The sequence below is a fragment of the Bacillus rossius genome, chromosome 6, assembly GCF_032445375.1.
Source record: "Bacillus rossius redtenbacheri isolate Brsri chromosome 6, Brsri_v3, whole genome shotgun sequence".
NCBI classification, from domain to species: Eukaryota; Metazoa; Arthropoda; class Insecta; order Phasmatodea; family Bacillidae; genus Bacillus; species Bacillus rossius.
In genome coordinates this window covers 11,164,853-11,183,636 of record NC_086334.1, presented here as the reverse complement: position 1 = coordinate 11,183,636, position 18,784 = coordinate 11,164,853, and the positions used below count along the sequence as shown (strand labels likewise).

Here is an 18,784-nt window from a genome sequence, read left to right as displayed (position 1 = left end):
AGTTTAAGTACTTTATTCTCGTAGCATGGACGGGTCGCTGGGTGCTGCTACTTGAGACTCGAACCCAGGACCTGGGTGGCTAGTAGCCGCCTCCCGGCAAATGTCTGCGTGAGGCTCGTGGCCTGCTGGACTCTACTCCCGCTAAGTCTCTTAGCGACTAAACACTATCTCTGCGTAACTACTAATTACTGGCCTGACATCCGCCCGAAAACAACCATCCCTGGAGCTTGCTGGCCCGCACTGTGAACTCTCCTGAACCGCGGCGCCGAACTACTGGTCAGCGAGGCACAGGCGAGAGACGATGCAGTTGGCGACAGTGTCGTGTTTGTTCGAACCTTGTCAACGCACGCGTACAGCTGGTTGTTGGGCCCGAAACTTCCAAGTCATCCCTCGGGGCACATCAGGCTCATTTGTACTGTCCGGCTCGGAGAACTCGTTCAAGGTGACAAATGCAAATTGCTTTTCATTTACATTTCTTCCAAATCTGCATGTGCGATGAAAGAAGTAAACATCTTTCCCACTCTTGATGAAGCCTCGTGCTGGAGCCGATGAGACATCCAGAGCGCCTGCGCAGTGACAAATGTAAACAACCTTCACTTATAAGTGATCCGTGGTCACCTTTGAGACCAGATGCTGTGTTTTCACTGTTGTGTTGTTTTATTTTATTTATTGCATAGTTGCAGGCAGTGGCGTAGCCAGGATTTGTGTATGGGGGGTGTTAAGAAGCATGCCCCCCCTCTCCCGTATTAAAGCGGGAGGTCCGGGGGTACTTCCCCGGGAAAATTTGGATATTAAGAGTGGTATATAGAGAAGCGGCTACTCAGAATCCGGCGCGAGCAGCACAAAATACTTCTAGCCTGGGCGGAGTTTAGCCTTGGAGGAGTGGCCTACTAGGAGCGCGTCCTGGCGAAATGATGTCGGTGGAGGGGATAGACTCGGTTTACCCTCCCTCACTCCATGGTCATTCCCTCCTCATGACGGCGCGGTACGGGTCGGGATGTCTCGACAGCATTGCTACCTGCCTGCCTGCCTTCCCCGTACGAGCGGAGCGCCGCGCGAGCTAACAGTGGCTACATACAACGTTTCATTCAACTCAAATGTCAAATAACGCGAAAAGTATGTTTGTCGTAATGGTAGCATTTTTTTACGCGTGTTTAGTAGTTCATAAGTAAAAAAAAAAAAAGATAAAATGGATTACTATGTTTTTGCTAAAAACACAAACTTTTACATGAAGTGGGAAAAGTGATATTACATCGTAATTTTCGAAGTCACGTGGATATTAAACGTTACATATCCTCCAAGGAACATGAAATTACCTTATTCTGCAAACAAATCTTGCCGAAGTTAAATATATTTTCCGAATCGATGTTATGTATTTTTTATAACTCGCATCTGTCAATGATAGTTGTAAAAGCTTTTCGAAATACATACATATTATGTACTATTTTTTTAAAAAAAGTGTTCGTGTTTTTATAACATGGAATAATCTCATTTGTAATTGTTTCACTTGTGTCATGGCAATGAGTTATCATGCAGGTAGCATATATTTTATTTGGACGTGGTATAAAAAGGCACTATACAGAAAATCGTTACATAATTCCACATTATAAAACATGTATTTATTTCACACGTAATTCATACATTTTGTTTCACACCAATATACAATGTTCATTATGTTATAAAAGACAAATAAATTTAAAAAGAGCACTATAAATTAAACCAACGTGGGCACGAGTTACTTCCAAGAAAGACAAATTAAAAAAAAAAAACTGTACGGTATAATAGACATTTTAAACACAAATATTTTTACATCACAAAAACCTTTTTCAAAACAGTTTGCAGAAAAGTCCAACAATCTTAAAAGTATGTAGATGGCCTTTAGAGAGGTATTTAAGAGAAACAAATGCTTAAATAGAAATAATTTTACAAATCCGATACAGTAAACGACAACAGATTATTTAAACAAGTTTAGTAGAATTACACACAAATTGGTTTTTACCTGTGACGCACAAAAAATGTACATAAGCTTTATATTTTTAACTAGACAGGCATTTATACTATTCGATTTAATGCACACACACTTTTAAAACAACAAAACACAGAATTTAATTCAGCTTACCACTGAAGCAAAATATTTTTATGGTCGCTATTATACATTTATTTCGTTTCTCCTTTTTGTTAGGACTTACCAGACAAGAAGTTTATGCATACCGAACACTCTTTTTATGAAATTCTCTTGTTTCTCATTTAAAAATTTTACAAAATTTCTCAATTGGCTGCCAAATGAATTAATTTCCTTCAAAAGTAACAGTTACGAACACCTCAGTATTTATTCACCTAAACAAGCAATGTCTTCTATAATTTTAAACACCATTGCTCACTTGAGCATTTAACCATTCTGGAAAACTTAACTCAGCTTTAAAATTTACATTATAGGTAAGACATTTTATTTTTTTACATATCCAAAATAATTACGGTAATGATTCTCTAGGTAGCCACTGAACGTGACCACACGGGCTATACTTTCTTATGCACTCGTAGGTGCTGGCATACTAAAAATGAAGGTTCATGAAAATGCTTGGCATGGTTAAACGTTCTAGAAACAATGAGCAAGAATAATTTCCAGTATGAAAGGTGATAGTTTATGAAGCAAAGTGAGCAGGCGACTTAGATTGATAAATCAAACAGGTCACTATAAAAATTAGTTTGAATGATTATCCAAGACCAACATTTTCTTGAAAGTTCTGCAAAAGCTTGAAAAATGTTCACGTTTAGTGTAATCAGGGTGTAATATTCGGTTTTGTTTTGGACGATCTTCGTTTTCCCATGCATTTTATCTTATGACTTCTGATAGCCTCTGTTATGTGCGGCGGATCCCGAATTTCCATATTTCTTGTGTGTCTAGGATCAACTAATTCCGGAAGAACGCATTGTGTGTAAAATAAAACGAGTTTTGGTTCCATTTTTTTCTTTCCAGAATGTGTCGTCTCTGAAAATTTCCAATAGGTACTTTTAATTTATTTTGGCTCGAAGTCCAGATGCCAAACAAGCAAATATCCCTTCTGGTTATGTGAAGTTGACCCTGGACTTGGTAGAAATATTCAGGATCTTTTTTAAATGAAATGACAGTAGGACTTTCTTCAGAATATTTCAAATACTTTATTTTGCCTTCTCGCATGGCTTCATTTATGTCCATTCCATATGCCGAAGCAGGACACTATTTCTACGAGACGACCTTCGCCAACAAGGCCATCGGGTGTTGCGGCAAGAAATGGGTGTTCTTGGTCAATAAAAAGACCAGCTTTACTTATATTAATTTTTTCCTGGTCTTCTAGCTATTTGATGACTATTTCTTCGGACTGCCTGCCATGTTGTACTGCTGGAACATTAAGTATGTCATGAGAGTATATTATGGCTCTTACTAGGTTCTAGCAGGTTGTTGTTGGCTTCAAATAGGTTCAAACGTTTTATTACAAAAATTCTAAATCAGCAATAAATGTTTGTTCTAAATACCTTTCTTTCCTGTTGAACACTGCTCATTTCATACGCCATTTTATTAAGTTTTCAACGATGTTGATGTTTTCTATGATGATGGTGTCAGACACTTCCGTGGACCAATGAAAAACACCGGCTTCCGTTTCCAGCAGTTGGATTGGTGGCTGAAGTTTGGCGTACGATTTGGTGACTGTCCTGCAAAGATTAAAACAAAATATATTTGTGACATGTTGAGTATCAAAATTCCAAAAGTAACGAAATTTCCTATTTTGGCTCTCATATTTGAGTACAATTTTATAGTTGTGTGTTCCGCTCAAAATGTTGATGAATTACTCTTTAAAGGTAGTGAAATATTCAGTTAATTCTATAATCCTGCCTATAAACTCTACCACTGTTCGCAAACTAATCAGTAAATGTGGGATATGATGTAAGAGAGTTTTATTGTACACTAATATGACAAGTCTAATTCCAGAATGTAGGTACAGCACGAGATACGGGCATACACATGCATGCACGTACAAACTTGCATACAAAGAAGTAACATTCAAAAAAAAGGAAAGGCTACGTGGAACAATAATAATTTATGTCATATATTTACTGAATGTTTTTTGTTTGCAGGAGAGCCATATTGTATATCGTCCTTTACTAGAAAGCCTACGAGGCGAAAATTTTTCGCACTCAATATTTTTTATAAGGAAACATGGACAATCACCCAATGACGCACTTGAATATTGCAACATACAGCAGTAAGGATTCCTGGCGTTTTTCCAGCTAGCGGCTACCACAAGTAACACAATAATTTGTTGATAGTCGAACGCATTTGTAAACTGAGACACGCTCAAACAAGGGAAATGAGGTGGGGGATGAAGAAACTGTCTTTTGGAACCGAACACAGTGAGTTATCAATAGCTTGCCTTCCATTCTCGCAATTATTCCCCCACCCTCATAACTTCACCCATACTGATTAATTTAATTATCTTTCGGCTTGTTTTATAATAGCACTAGTATTTTTCACGTCACATGAACTTTTCTTGGACTGAATAAATGCCCTATTAGTTCACTTTTTAAAATTACTAATTGAAATTGATAATCGATGACGTATGTATGGTCGTCAAGCCATAATAACTTCCTATGACTTGCATACAACAGTAATACCGAGTATCTAACTTTTCTTTAATCTGTCCGTAACACTAGGCCTATATATATTTTTTTCCAAGAACAAATCCATAGAAGTTCAATTACTGAACTGAAAATTATTTATATGAAAAATTTAAGCCTTTCATTAGACTCTGAACGTAATAAAATGCTAATTATAAATGTTATCGTTAAATACAGTTCGCAGTTTGTGTAGTATAAAACACTGGCTACTTACTCCTCATCAGGATTCAGAACCATATTTTCATTCCCTGCGTTGCTTGATCCTGGTAAAGAAAAATGAGCCGTCAAGTTAGCTGTTTGGGGATCAGTTATTGTGCTGTTGACTTCCTCTTGAACTGCACCATATTCTTCAACTCTTCGGATTTTTCTAAAAAATTAAATGCATTGTACAAACTAAGTTGTAAAATATGTTTCTTAAAATAGTTTTTAGCCGGTTTTGGAATTCTCCGGTGTTCTTTTACATTGATAAAAGAAAAATTAATATCGGTATCGCTATATCTTACCTTTGTTTCTGGTACTCAATCAGATCCGTTGGTCTTCTTTTCTTCCGTTTCGCACTTAAATAAAGTCGCCCTAACTTACCGATTAATTTGTCTTGCTTTTTTTCCATGCGTACCGACTAACAGATAATTGCGTCTTTTTTATATTATGCGAAAGCTCACAAACAGCATTAACGAACCATTGATCGAATCAGCAGACTTAAAAATCTTTTACAATGTAGTTTGCTACCGAGTGAAGATTCTTTTCAAGCTACTCGCCAAGGAAATCGTCTGTCCCATGATAGTCCAGGAAAGATATGAAAAAAACATGGACAAATTGCAAGAAAAGGTTTTTTTTACATCAAAATTCGCAGAAAAATTCATAGAATAACATATCCAAAATCCACCGAAATCCACTTTCTTTTGGTAACTTTTTTCCGGGTTTTGTCCCGGAAAAAACACGAAATAAAATAATAACTCAAAAACGGTGCATGTGATGACAAAACCTGTAGAGGCAAAAATTAAAGAAGATTAACTTTTCCATAACATATCCAAAGTTCAAGAAAATCAGCTTATAAATTCTGCTTCGTTTTCCGGGATTAGTCCCGGAAAAAATATTAAAAATGAAATAAATCGCAAATTGTGCACTTTACAGCATAATGGTTTAGGAAAAAGATAAAGTAAACAATGTTTATCATAATATATGAGAATTTAACACAGATCAACATTTAATTTTTTTTTGTTTTTCAGGAAATGTCCCGGTAAAAAGTTATCGAAAGCAAAAAAAAACGGAAATCGTGCACTGTACTTCAAAATAAATCGTGAATTAAATTATGGGCAAAAAAATTGCATTATATAATTGACCTTTATCAAATTGTGCTTAAAATTTGTGTACTATTGTCCTGGCTGGTATATGTAGTTACTATTTATACGATTGAATTCCCATTCCCTTGTACTGAGTGATTTTATGTATCCATGTGTTATAACTCTGCAAACGATAAAATATATAAAATTAAATTAAATATGTCATTGACGGAGGATATTTACTTCATCAGTTACCTTGGCCCCATACTGCAACATACAACGAGATCGCTCAGCTGTACGTGAGTTTCATCTTAAAAAATTATGGATTAGCAACTACTGTATTTGATGGATATGGGAAAACTCACAGTACTAAAGACACAGCACATATGAGAAGAACAAGAGGTAATGCATCACCCGTAGTTGAATTCACAGGAGAAATGCATCTATCACTCCGTAAAGATATGTTTCTTTTGAACGAGCGAAATAAAGGACAATTTGTAAGGTTATTAGCAATACATTTACGCGAAGCAGAATGTCCTGTTGTTGAAGCACCAGGTGATGCAGATATTTACATTGTCCAAGAAGCTTTAAAATGTGCAAAATAACAGTTGACAATAGTTATAGGAACAGACACAGATTTACTTGTCCTTTTACTCTACTACTTTGGCTCACAAACACATAACTGTTTGTGTTTAAAAAGTGAACAAAGGCAGAAGAAAACATATCACATTAAGGAGCTAAAGCTGAAGCTCGGTGATGAAATTTGTAGTAATATTCTTTTCTGTCATGCATTCATGGGATGTGACACATCACACATCTATGGTATAGGAAAGGGGAAAACATTGGATCTGCTCCAGAATGACAGTGCCTTCAGGCAACTTGCGAAAGTATTTCAGATAGTATTCCCAGTGTGTCAAAAGAAGACACTGTAAAATCGGCAGAACAGCTGTAGTACGCCTGTACAATGGGTCAAGAAGTGACACACTCGACACTTTGCGTTGTAAAGTGTTTAGTGAGAATGCAGCTACTAGTTCAAAATGTGTACAACCAGAACAATTACCTCCAACTAGTGCTTCAGCTCGTTTCCATTTCTTAAGGGTTTTCTATCAGATACAAGAATGGAAGGGAATTAAGATGAATCCAGAAGAATGGGGATGGAGAAAATGTGGCTACCTTCTCTTGCCAATTTCGACAGACAAGCCAACAGTTCCGGAATGCCTTTTTAAGGTAATCAGGTGCACTTGCAAGGAAGATGGTTGCGGTGCATCCAACTGCAGTTCTAGGAAACACGGCATCTCATGTTCTTCGGCTTGTGGAAACTGTCATGGATCAACCTGTAAAAACCGTGAATTACCTCCCGAGGACTGCAATTACTGTGACGGCTTTTAAGGTAGGGTGTTCCTACATATCCATGCAAATTAGCCAGTTTTCCTAACCAAATACACAGATATTTAATGCTGTGACCTTTTAATATACCATTTTGTTCAGAAAAATATAATCTTTTCCAATATAGTTACAAATTTTCATTTTTCTCATCGAATAACTAGAAATTCGTCAATGAATTGCTTGTTTTTACCATTTTTTTAAATACATTTTGCGTCACGATTTCCAAAATATAAAACTATATTGGAAAAACTGCATTACTTTTCTCGTCAGATTAATACTCTGGAAGCTGTAGCTATCATAATTCTCGAGAAAATAGGCTAGTAGTGGACGCATGTATAACTGGTTTTAAAAAGGGGTATATACCACTCTTAAACAGGATGATTCTGTTAAATAACATTTCGAGCTTATATGTAGGTAATTTTCCGAATTGTTGGATCAGTTTGTTAACATTAATAGAAATATAAAATCACGTTAATGTTTGTTTAGGTAACCTATATTTTAAATTAAAGTACTTATGTATGTTACCTAATGCATGTTTATTCAGTATTGTGTGTTAGAGTGCATCCCAATGTGTGTATATTTTTCTATTTCTTCTCGATACAGGTCACTGGAAATCTTGTGTAAATTTAATTGTATGGTATGTTTTGTGAGAATGGACGTGTCGAATTTTTCTTTCAAACGATAAGCAGTTGAAATGAGTCTGATTTTGTTTTCTGGAATATAATTTTGGTAGATTTCAAAAACGTTTTAACACATCACTAACTGAAAAAAGGAATATAATTTAAGTGACTTTAAATATATATTATGGAAAATGAATATAGTTCGGATCTGACAATTTGACATGGGATACAATGCTTTCTGTTATTTTGCCTACATATTCAATACTTTTTCCGTGGCCGATCACAAAATAAAATCTATTTACCAGATTTCAGTGAATTTAGGATCTGGTAAAGGAAATCTTGTGTGCTTCTGTTTGTCCCACCGAAACTTTTTCAATACGATGTTCCGTTTTCGTTTTATTGAATTTTTAAAGATTTTCCAGGACGAGTCACAAAAAAAACTATACATATAAAAATATATACATTTATATATATGAGCAGATTTTGGTGAAATTAAATTATATTTAATACAAAAAAAGTCTTTAATTTTAGTCACGACTTTCTTTGACGTACGATACGTTTTCGATTTGTCCTTTTTTTTCCAGTAAATTTTCTGGAAAACCAAAAACCTATTTTGTGTTGATTTTTGTTAATTTGTAATATATTATGAAAATCGTTGTGTACTTTAACTTTGTCCTGAAACATTTTGCTGTAAAATGCGCTATTTTCAATTTATTTCAATATTTTAGGTTTTTCCGTGACGAATTCCAGAAAACAAAATAGTAGTTATTAGTGTATTTTTGTAAATTTTTTGTATGTTATGGTAAATTTGGCTCTCTTTAATTTTAGTGTCTCTACCTTTCTTCGTAGAACGCACCGTTTTCCAGTTATTAATTTATTCCGCATTTTTCCGGGACAAATCCCGGAAAAAACGTTACCAAAATAAAGTGGATTTCGGTGGATTTTGGATATGTTATTCTACAAATTTTTCTGCAAATTTTGATATAATAAAACCTTTTCTTGCAATTTGTCCGTAAATCGACCCCTTTTTCTCATAAAATGCCTGGACTATGAATCCTTCAGAGAAACGGTGTTGCTGTGTAGCGGGAGGAGGTTGAAGGGAGGAGGGAGGTTTATCACCGTTACAGATCAGCACTTCCCCTACAGCGGGCGACGTTGAGGCGTGTCAGTGTCATCCCCACCCTGCTCGTCTTCCCGGAGCTTGGCGTCAACCTTCACGTCGAGCAGCACAAGGCAGACACTGAAAATGCCAAATTAGCCAGTTTTCCTAACCAAATAAACTGATATTTAATGCGGTGACCTTATACTTTTAATATACCATTTTGTTCAGAAAAATATAATCTTTTCCAATATAGATTCAAATTTTAATTTTTCTCATCGAATAACTAGAAATTCGTCAACGAATTGCTTGTTTTTACCATTTTTTTAAATATATTTTGCGTCACGATTTCCAAAATATAAAACTATATTGGAAAAACTGCATTACTTTTCTCGTCAGATTAATAATCTGGAAGCTGTAGCTATCATAATTCTCGAGAAAATAGGCTAGTAGTGGACGCATGTATAACTGGTTTTAAAAAGGGGTATATACCACTCTTAAGGTGTAAAATAGTGCTATTTTAGCAGTTTTGGGTACTTAAATTTAAATATTGTAATGGTAAAAATTTTATTAATTTGAATTTGAAATTTGTTTGAGTGATGAATAAGAAATTAAAGATTTGTTGCTAAAGGGGGGGGGGGGGTATAACCCCTAACCCCCCCCCCCCTTGGCTACGCCCCTGGTTGCAGGGCAGTGTCATTCAAGTGGCAAGAGAAACACGTGACAAATATAGCATATTAGCAGTATGAATGCTTGTGGCATAACTAGTGCAGTGATCACTGGGCGAATGCACTCTTAAATGCTGATTTAAATACATAATGATTAATTAACTGTAGCAGAAGCAGACGCAAGATCAGAAATTAAAACGATTCGCACCCGCGATGGAGCAGAACTTGACATAAATTTCCAACCTGGAATGGAACAAAAGTAGGAACTCTGCAGTACCGATGAAAATGTATAAACTAGGATGTCTCATTGTAGTATATTCATTCTGAGGGCGACTGCCGCTCAAAGCAGTCGCAAATAGTCACGCGCTCTGGTATGATGCTTGCCACTGCCCTGTTAAAAATGTAAAAAATGTTTACCTTCGATTTACGAAGAATGCTGGTTACGAAGTTAATTTACGGCTATCTTCGTACCTTTACGTACACCGAGTTCACTTACTTTGAACATGAATGTAAAAGAATATTATTGGTATATAAGCAAAACATTCAAAACCTGGCTTAGTCTACAGCAAAAACACACTTTTTGTCCACTTGTGTGTTTACCTTTGTTAGAACGATATTATCTTTGAAAGATTTGTGCAATGGGAGTGCATGACTTGATGTAAGCTATTGGACATACGCCATTGCTAAGCACATGTATGTCTGTAGAAAAAAAAAACTACAAACCACTAAAAGACAAAAAAAAACACACATTAAGCAAAAATTGCTGTTGTCAACAGGATATATACACCACATAATAGTCCATAACAGGAATTTGGTCAACAAACAAAGAAAAACAAAGAAAAATGGACTAAGAGAACGAAAAAAAAAACCCACAAATGTTAGAACGAGATATACAGCGGGAAAGTCAAAATACGGCGTAGTTTCTTCGAAATTTTCAGTTATTTGAAATTATTGGAAACTCTTCGTTTATTTGTGCTAAATTCTTCGTTGAAAAGTCCGTAGATTTACTGTGGTTTCTGGCATTGTGGCCTAGCTCGGCAAGCCAGTGTTCCTCGCTGTGTGGGCTATTGACACGGCTGGCATGTCAGATCACAATATCTGCTGCAGTGAGGAGTTGGCTGCCAGGCTCCGTCTGCAGCTGACGACCACCCGGGTCTGGAATGTTGCCTCCGACATGTGCCGACACACCCGTGCTTGGGCAGTAGTAGTGAGCTTGCATGTTGCGCTTGTCCTTGTGTACGTGTCTGAATGATCATTTCCATCACCTAAATATGCGTGAAGATTTTTCGAGTCTTTTTAGTTTCTGGCCTGTTATCGATGAATTGTGGAAAATTATTTTTTTTTTTAATTTGGCGACATTTGTTGACCTGTAATGACGCGAGAAGTATACACAACTCGTTTACGAATACCTGTATACTTAGCTTGCAATTCAGACACCGCTTGTGACGTACTTCCGTATGACTTCAACATTGGCGTATATCTGCCGACATTACTATTAAAATTAGCTACGGTAAACAGTGCCGAGTGCGACATCGCATATTGGTATCTTGGTATAATTATCTAGATATTGATAAGGAATGATTTTTAATTAATATTGTAGTGGCTATATATATATATATATATATATATATATATATATATATAGTTTAAAATATTTGTGATTTTTTTTAAATTTTAGTATCGATAAAGAAGAGTGTTTCTGGTCGTTGGTAGAAAGCCGTATACCATGTATTTAAAAAAAAGTACAGTACGTATTTTGCGCGCGCTGTGCGCCTCATTAATATGTTTTATGTCACATGGATTTCCCATCGTTAGTCTATGATTCGGACACTGCTCTTGCCAAAGTAATAAATCTGCAAGTCTTGAACATATAAATGATTGGAAATTAACAGTGGAGACGGCGCGGTAGTGTGCGCGGCGGTCGTAGTTCGGCGCGGCGCCGACAGATGGCAGAGGCGCGATGTGGGAGGCCAGCGCGATCGGACGTGAAGTCGGCTGGAACCTTGCCTCGGACGGGCAGGTTCCCAAGTTCGGAGTAACTGGTGTTCGCGTCTGTCTCGTGTAGAGTCGGCTAGTTTGTTCGTGTGCGCCGTTATTAACTGCAGGTAACTGTCAGCAGTATTCTTAACTTGAAGCAACTCTGGGTCGACCCATTTCGCCATCGTCTGCATGCGCGCGCGCGCTGTGTTTCAAGGCTATTACTCGCGTCATCGCTGGCGCTGTGGAGGGGGGAAGTGTGTATTGTAACCACGCCCCTTCTTTCCCAGTTGACGACACATCCCAATTTAATATATGTATTTTACTTCTTGCGGAGTGACGTATCCTGATGTCATTCGTGTGACAGTTTCCGTGTCGCTCAAGCCACATGTAACCCGCCGCGGACACGCGTTTGTTTACTGGTGGTTTATCTGTGAGTGCTTCTAGATGTTTGTTGGCAACAAGCAGAGAGGAATGTGGCTGTCAGCCACGTGTGTGACGAGTGGGGTTGTCCTGTGTTAGGTCTGGTGACTCGTTCGGCAGCTCTGGACTTTGTTTCTGCCGCGGATCAATAGCTGAGGCCTGCGCGGGGTTCTCCGCAGTGCCGGAGTGGTTCATGTGCCCCTGTCTGTCTGTCTTGCTTTCTCTTTTCCCCCTCTGTCGCCGTGTGTTTACTACTAGCGCATTATAGTGTGGAACATTTTGGTTGTTGTAAGCTCTTATCGTCGCCTTACATATGTATGTGACGGCCGGATTTAGAGGTCTGGAGGCCTCGGGGCAACAGAGGAGCGGAGGCCCCCTGGCCCCAAGTTATTTTCCAAATAAAATGAACAATTTTTTTCAGTCGAGTTTTCCAATAAATAATTTATTGTGAAATCAAGTAGATTTTCTTAGTATTAAAAAAAAACATACATAAATATAATCGTAGACAAGAATTATATGAAATTAAATTTTAGTGTTAATGAATATTTCTGTTAATATTCAACAATAATGTAATCATGTGTGTACAAAGTTCTGTAGGTAAAGGTAAAACAGCGAAAAAAGAATATCAAAGGATTTGTGGCGGCCCTCCGTTTGTGGAGGCCCCGGGGCTTTCGCCCCGGTTGCCCTCCCCTAAATCCGGCCCTGGTATGTGACAAACTGAGATTTAAGTACGTGGATGCTTGTTTGAAAACGCTAACGTGGGTCCCAAGCAGTGTATTCTTGTGACTTGCATACACGGCAACTTCATACCATGCGTCAACATTGTTGCAAAAAGTCAGACACGTATTTTTTTTTTTTTTAACTGAAGAACTGAGACCTAGCGTGCAAGCATGGATATCTCTGGATACCTTAGTAGATGTGTTGTATGTACATCACACGAACGTGTTACAGGTTAACTAGAGAAGTTTTTTGTTTGACAGCTGAATGTTCGTTTATCTTTCTGGGGAAAACACTGGTAAATGATTCGGCTAGCGTAGTTCTTTCGAAAGCAAAGTACTTATTTTATTTGATGGAATAATGTGTTGGGATGTTGGCTTAATGCTTCACAGTAAACTGTAAACATAAGGTTTTTGTTTTCTGATAATATAGTTTACATTAAGTATAATATTTTAGGTTTTAAAATGACTAGGAAGGGACAGGGGCTTCGTAGGGTGGTGCACTTCCGAAATGCAAAAAAATCATGTCATTCACACCAACAAATATAAATTATAACTTTAAAGCAAACAGCTGGCAAAGTGGTCCTCCCCTCCCCTTTAAATTCATAGTCTTGACGTAGTAATTGGTAATATTAGTTGAATTTTAATGTAATATTTATTATCTTTATTTTTCTTATGTCATCTACCCTATTAGTCCGTAAACGTAAACTAGCCCAAGCGCGGAATATAATACTTGAAATGATACTAGTAATCAGATTTTTAAAATGCAAGAATAATTAACCTTTATTGCCGAAATTATTGTTGTAATAAGCAATGAAAACCACATTAACTTTTCACTTCACTTTATAAACAGTAGACGAAACAGTTCACGTGTAGATGACTCGTAATTAATTTTAAAAATGGGCGTTTAGCTATAAAGTTTAAATAAATAATTATGAACAAGTTTTCATATAAATAAATTGTATTCAAATATCTATCATCAATTATATGAATCACCATAATTTTTTAGTCATTGTATCATCACCTATTATTACTGCACTCGCCGACAGCGTAACGGAACAATGAGCGTAACGGGACACTTTTTCGTGCGTGCAGCCTGCGTTCATCGTTTTATTAGACGTCACGTCAAAAACGAAACGTGTACAAGTCTGAGACGAAACAGTGTTAATGGCTATGAAATATCATGGCCATTATAGAATAATCTGCGAACGTGCCGGATTAGTGGGTGACTCGTAAAACAAGCATTCAGTATAAGGTAACCTGCACTTGTGGGGTATACGAAATTGATTATAATTTATCTGTGTAAAGTTATAAATTTTGGAATTCCTCGTTATGAATTACTAGAACCTAAATCAATGCCGTTAGTAATTTGTCTTTTACATCGGATTTTGCTTGCCTTACCTTTTGTCTAATTTTTGTACACATAATGGATAATTTCTTAAACCTTTTATTGCGTCCTTTTGTCGTCGTCCCCCTCTTTTATTGTTACCACTATTGAGTTATTTATTTCCTCTCACTCTTACATTTCATTTGTCATGTATTCTGTATCTTTCAGAACTTTGAGCAATGCATGTGCAAGTACATACCTAAATAGCGTTCATAATGTGTGATGATAGTTTTTAGTATTTTTTTCGTGTTACTGAAAGGTTTTTGGAAGGCTATTTCATTTGATTGGAAAATTAATTTTGGGATGAATACTTGTACTGAGCATTGAGTTTAATCATGCTATAGGCGGAATATATAATATCTAATACGTGTAATTATCACTTGAGATGTGCACGCGAGGTCTAGTGTTTCCTTGTGAGAGAAGCGGCGTGATCGAGTGTTTCCTTGTCGTGCATGTGATTTGAAACACCCGTCGGTGGACGTAGTCTCTCGTCGGTGAGCGGTGAGGCTGGCTCGCGCGACCTCAGCAACGGAGCGAGCAGCGCGGCGTGTTGGCACCGGGCCAGTTCTGTGCAGGGTGTGCACAAGGAACAAAATATTTCGTACCAACTTAGGCGAGAAAAAAGTACTAGATTTGAAAAAAAAAAAAAAAAAAGTACTAAATTATAATTTGTTATGGTTTTAACAATTTAGGAAGTTATTATGACATTGCAATGCTCTAACTTAAACATCACACCCCCACACACATACATTCCATAGTTTTTAAAAATAATTACGCTTAATAATAGAACATATTGGAGTTACTGTAATAATATTATATTAAAGAAAAAAAGTACTAGATCTGAGCGTAAATGTACTTGACCACTAAAAAAACTTATAGAAGTACTAGTTCTAGTACGAAAGTACTAACTGTGGACACCCTAGTTCTGTGGCGGGAGTCTGCGGCTGGTGGCGCTCACTTGCCTGTGTTGCCACCTGCAGTCCTCGAGACCCGGTGCTCGCTGTGATCAGGATATCCACACGGCTTCTGCTACCGTGCCTGGTGCCCCAGAAACGCTGTTCGTACTCCACCATGTGCCTCGCCCGGCTGTACATTCAGCATATGTATGCGAAGAAAATTGATCTGACCTAACTTGTTTTTTTTAACTGTACGGTTTTTCTTTTCCTTTTATAGTTAAATGAGAGTACTCCAAATTATCCTCAATTATTTCTGAAGTTGCTGGCAACCCAGATATTGTAATGTAAAACAACCATCACTGGACAGAAATCCCAGTTCAGATTCAATCAGTTAAGTTGCAGTTAAGCTGCTGCTGATCATCGAGAAAAAAACGGTATGTTTGTGTTTTGTGTTGTAAAACCATTTGCGAGACATAACGGAATACATGCATGTAGCCATTGTTCGATGCGGGGTACATGGAGGAAGTACAGTCGGGACGGCAGTTGACACCGGGGCGACCCTGGGCCTCCTGCCAGCAGCTCGAGTCTGCTCCGCCCTCGAGTGCATTCGGCTACTGCGGTAGCGACCAGTGCACACTCTAGCAGCTGGACCGGTCTGCCCCTGTCGGACATCCGGGGTGATCTAGCCTCATAGAATATGTCCAAAAATCGTTAAATTGCGTTCAGGTAATTCGTCTCAACCATGATGCTGACACACCATCGCTGGTTGAATTGTAGCACAGCTGTTGTCCTTACCCAAATTTAAAAAAAAAAATTGTAAATATTGAACATTACCGTGGGCATAACTATATGTGATCTGCACGTATTGCATAACTTAAGGTTTCCATTGGTTTTTTATTAGCTGTAAGAGTTGTAATTTTTGTTGCACGAGGGCGAACTCACCCCCCCCCCCCCCCCTTTTTTTCCCTTGGACGAGTGCCGACGAGGCCGCATGTGGCTGCTGGCCTTGAGGCTCAGGAGTCGGTCAAGGCCGGGGGCTGCTCGCTCCACTGGCCGGGCTGACCACTTCTTCCGCCTGCAATCCAGCTAGTGCGCGAGATTGCAGTCTTGTGTAACAATGCTCGGTTGTTATCTGATATCTTGGTGTGTGTGTGTGTGTAGCAACGGGCAAGCGCGGCTCCAGAAGGGGGGGGGGGCGGTGGGGGCGTTAGCCCCACCCGAGACCAATCTTATTGATTAGTATGTTTACTTAAATATTTAATTTCATATGTTAAACTTTTATCTCATCAAAAGTTGCATGGAGCTACTACGGTTCTGTATTTGAAACCTGTAATTTGTAAATAATATTCCAAGGCCAATATCTGACCACTTTCATTTTTTTTTTGCAACTACGGCCTTTCTTTGTTGCGATAGCCCCTCCCGAAATGTCATCCTGAAGCCGCCATTGGTAACGGGCTGGTTGGACTCGTCGCCGATGTTCTGGCGTGGATGCTCGCGCTAGTCGCTGGTCGCCTGAGCCTCGCTGTCCCGGGACTGCAGACAGGTTCACTCTTTAAGTTTGCGGAACACGGCTTATGACGCCGGGAAGCCTACAACTCACGTAGTTTCGGTTCCCTACCACGTTCGTGCAACTTCGGATTTCTCTCAAAAATTGAAATTAAAAAAAAATCGAAGGGTTAGATTAGGTTAGGTCAGTAACAACATGCTTGTTTTCATTGATTTAGCGGCTGAAGTGGCGTTAGTACCAAAACGCAAAACTTCGGAAATCTTCGGAAATTCTTGTAGGGAACCGAAACTACATGAGTTGTAGGCTTCCCTATGACGCCCGCTCTTGCCACATCTGTTAACATTTAGAATTTCAAGAAATGCGTTTCTTTGGAATTAACGATTGCATCAAGAAGCATTTTAAGGGAGCCGTCTGGTCTGGGTGTTTGTGTGTCAGTGAGGCGGGATGATAAGCGCGACGCTCGCTGGTGCTTCTAGCGCGGTGTCTCCTCTGAACTGGCGCGCAGTCTTCTCGTCGTCACAGGAAAACTGTGAAATTTGAGCGGTGACCGTAACATTGTGTGGCGGATAAAGGTGTAGTGCCAAGTCCCTCAAAAGCTTTCGAAATTCTATACCGGTTGTTTTACGCCTAAAAATTACTCTGAAAACACCCCTTTTAGCCATTTTCACTCTTCTAAAAACACATTTTAAAAACTTAATCCGAAATCAAAAGTACTTTTCGGCCCTTGGCGAATTCTTAAAAGCTGTTCGTAAACAGACCCCACTCGGATATCTTGTAGTTTTGCAATCGCGTTTTCGTATGCGTGCCCGGGCAGACGGCGCTCTTACGAACTCATGCCGTTATTTATAACATTTTATACTATTGCGCTTATAAATTTGTAATAAATTGCCACTTTTTTTTACTCTCGCAACAAGAAACCGCTCACACACATGCATTGGTGCGAATTCGTACGATAATGATTGTAATGTGAACTTGATTGAGAAAATAACAACAACGCATACCCTCTAATAACTATCACTACCGATGACCAAAGTTTCCTTGATTGCATTGATCACACTCAAGGTTTTTTTTTTATTCTCAAGTACTTTCAACACAATATTGCGCTCCTTCCCTCGTAGTCTACCATTGTAGTTTCCTTCCAATGTTCCACCTTCCATAGTTAATGTTTCTGTAAAACATAAAGGCAGAAAATTAAATCTCGTATGTCAATAAATAACGCGTTAAAATTGTAATTCATAACGAGGAACCGGACACAGCGCGTCGGTTGATAACGAGACTCGGCATTGACTGGCAGGCTGGTATCCAGAAATAACGTGTCGAAGGAAATAGCTGAGATAAAGGGAGCCTTTATCTTTGAACCTGCTTGCATGACAGAACCTCGCTTCTCCAAACACACGGCCGTGTTTCATTTTACGACAGCAGTTTGGGAGCGAGCGTCTAGTACAGCGCATTCTTGCGTTGCACGTCTTCACAGCTATAGTCACGTAAACTGTAGCAGCAATTGAGATGATGTTTTAAAAAAAAAAAAAAACAATTTCCATTCATTGCGAACAACTTTCACGCTTTAAAACTCTATCTAACTTTCATAGCAATAAAACGTTACCGCTGATCAACTGTTTGATTTGTCACTTTGTGAGGAAATTCATTTAAAATTTAAAAATATATATATATAACTGAAACATAGAGCTTTTTTTCTTTGATTTTATTCTATGTCGTCCTAAAACAGAATTTATAACCAGTGAAAATCTGAATTGAATATACCTGTAGGTTAATTTTTTTTTTATATGTGATACATTTTGGAATAATACTTCAAAATAGTTCCCTCTGAGAAGCTAAGTTTTTTAAAAAAAATTCGGTTCCTTTAAATGCCATTTAGTATGCGAAATAAATATATATCGCCTGATGTGAATTTTGATGCTTTACAATTTTCAAAAATGCCTTTTCCGAAAAAATACAACTTTAAATTCCGTATGATATATGGCGAGAGCGCACGAATGACAAGGACAGCGCTAACGGCAGTCGACGTGTGTTAGAAAGAGAGAGAGAGATTACTTCCACACTGAAATCCGAGTGGAAGCTCTTTATAGCTGGGGACAGCGGCCAGTTCACCGCCCCCAGATATTGCGTCACTGTCCCACCAGGACGGATCTAGGCCCAGCGCTCCAACAC

General features: G+C 38.3%; 1 protein-coding gene across 7 annotated transcripts in view; it reads left to right on the top strand.

The window, feature by feature from the left end:
• Window positions 1-18,784, top strand: part of LOC134532624 (trafficking kinesin-binding protein milt) — a 108,320-nt gene that overhangs the window by 57,100 nt on the left and 32,436 nt on the right. The window contains exon 1 of one of the 7 annotated variants that reach the window (XM_063369230.1): window positions 11,467-11,814. The exons of 5 other annotated variants lie outside the window; for them this stretch is intronic. Coding sequence is in view for 1 of the 2 variants with exons in the window: in XM_063369227.1 (XP_063225297.1) it covers window positions 12,002-12,119 (118 nt within the window). In the remaining variant the exon portion in view is untranslated. Of the gene's footprint in view, window positions 1-11,466; window positions 11,815-11,848; window positions 12,120-18,784 lie in introns of those variants that run through there. One more of the 7 variants, XM_063369227.1, reaches the window with a different exon arrangement.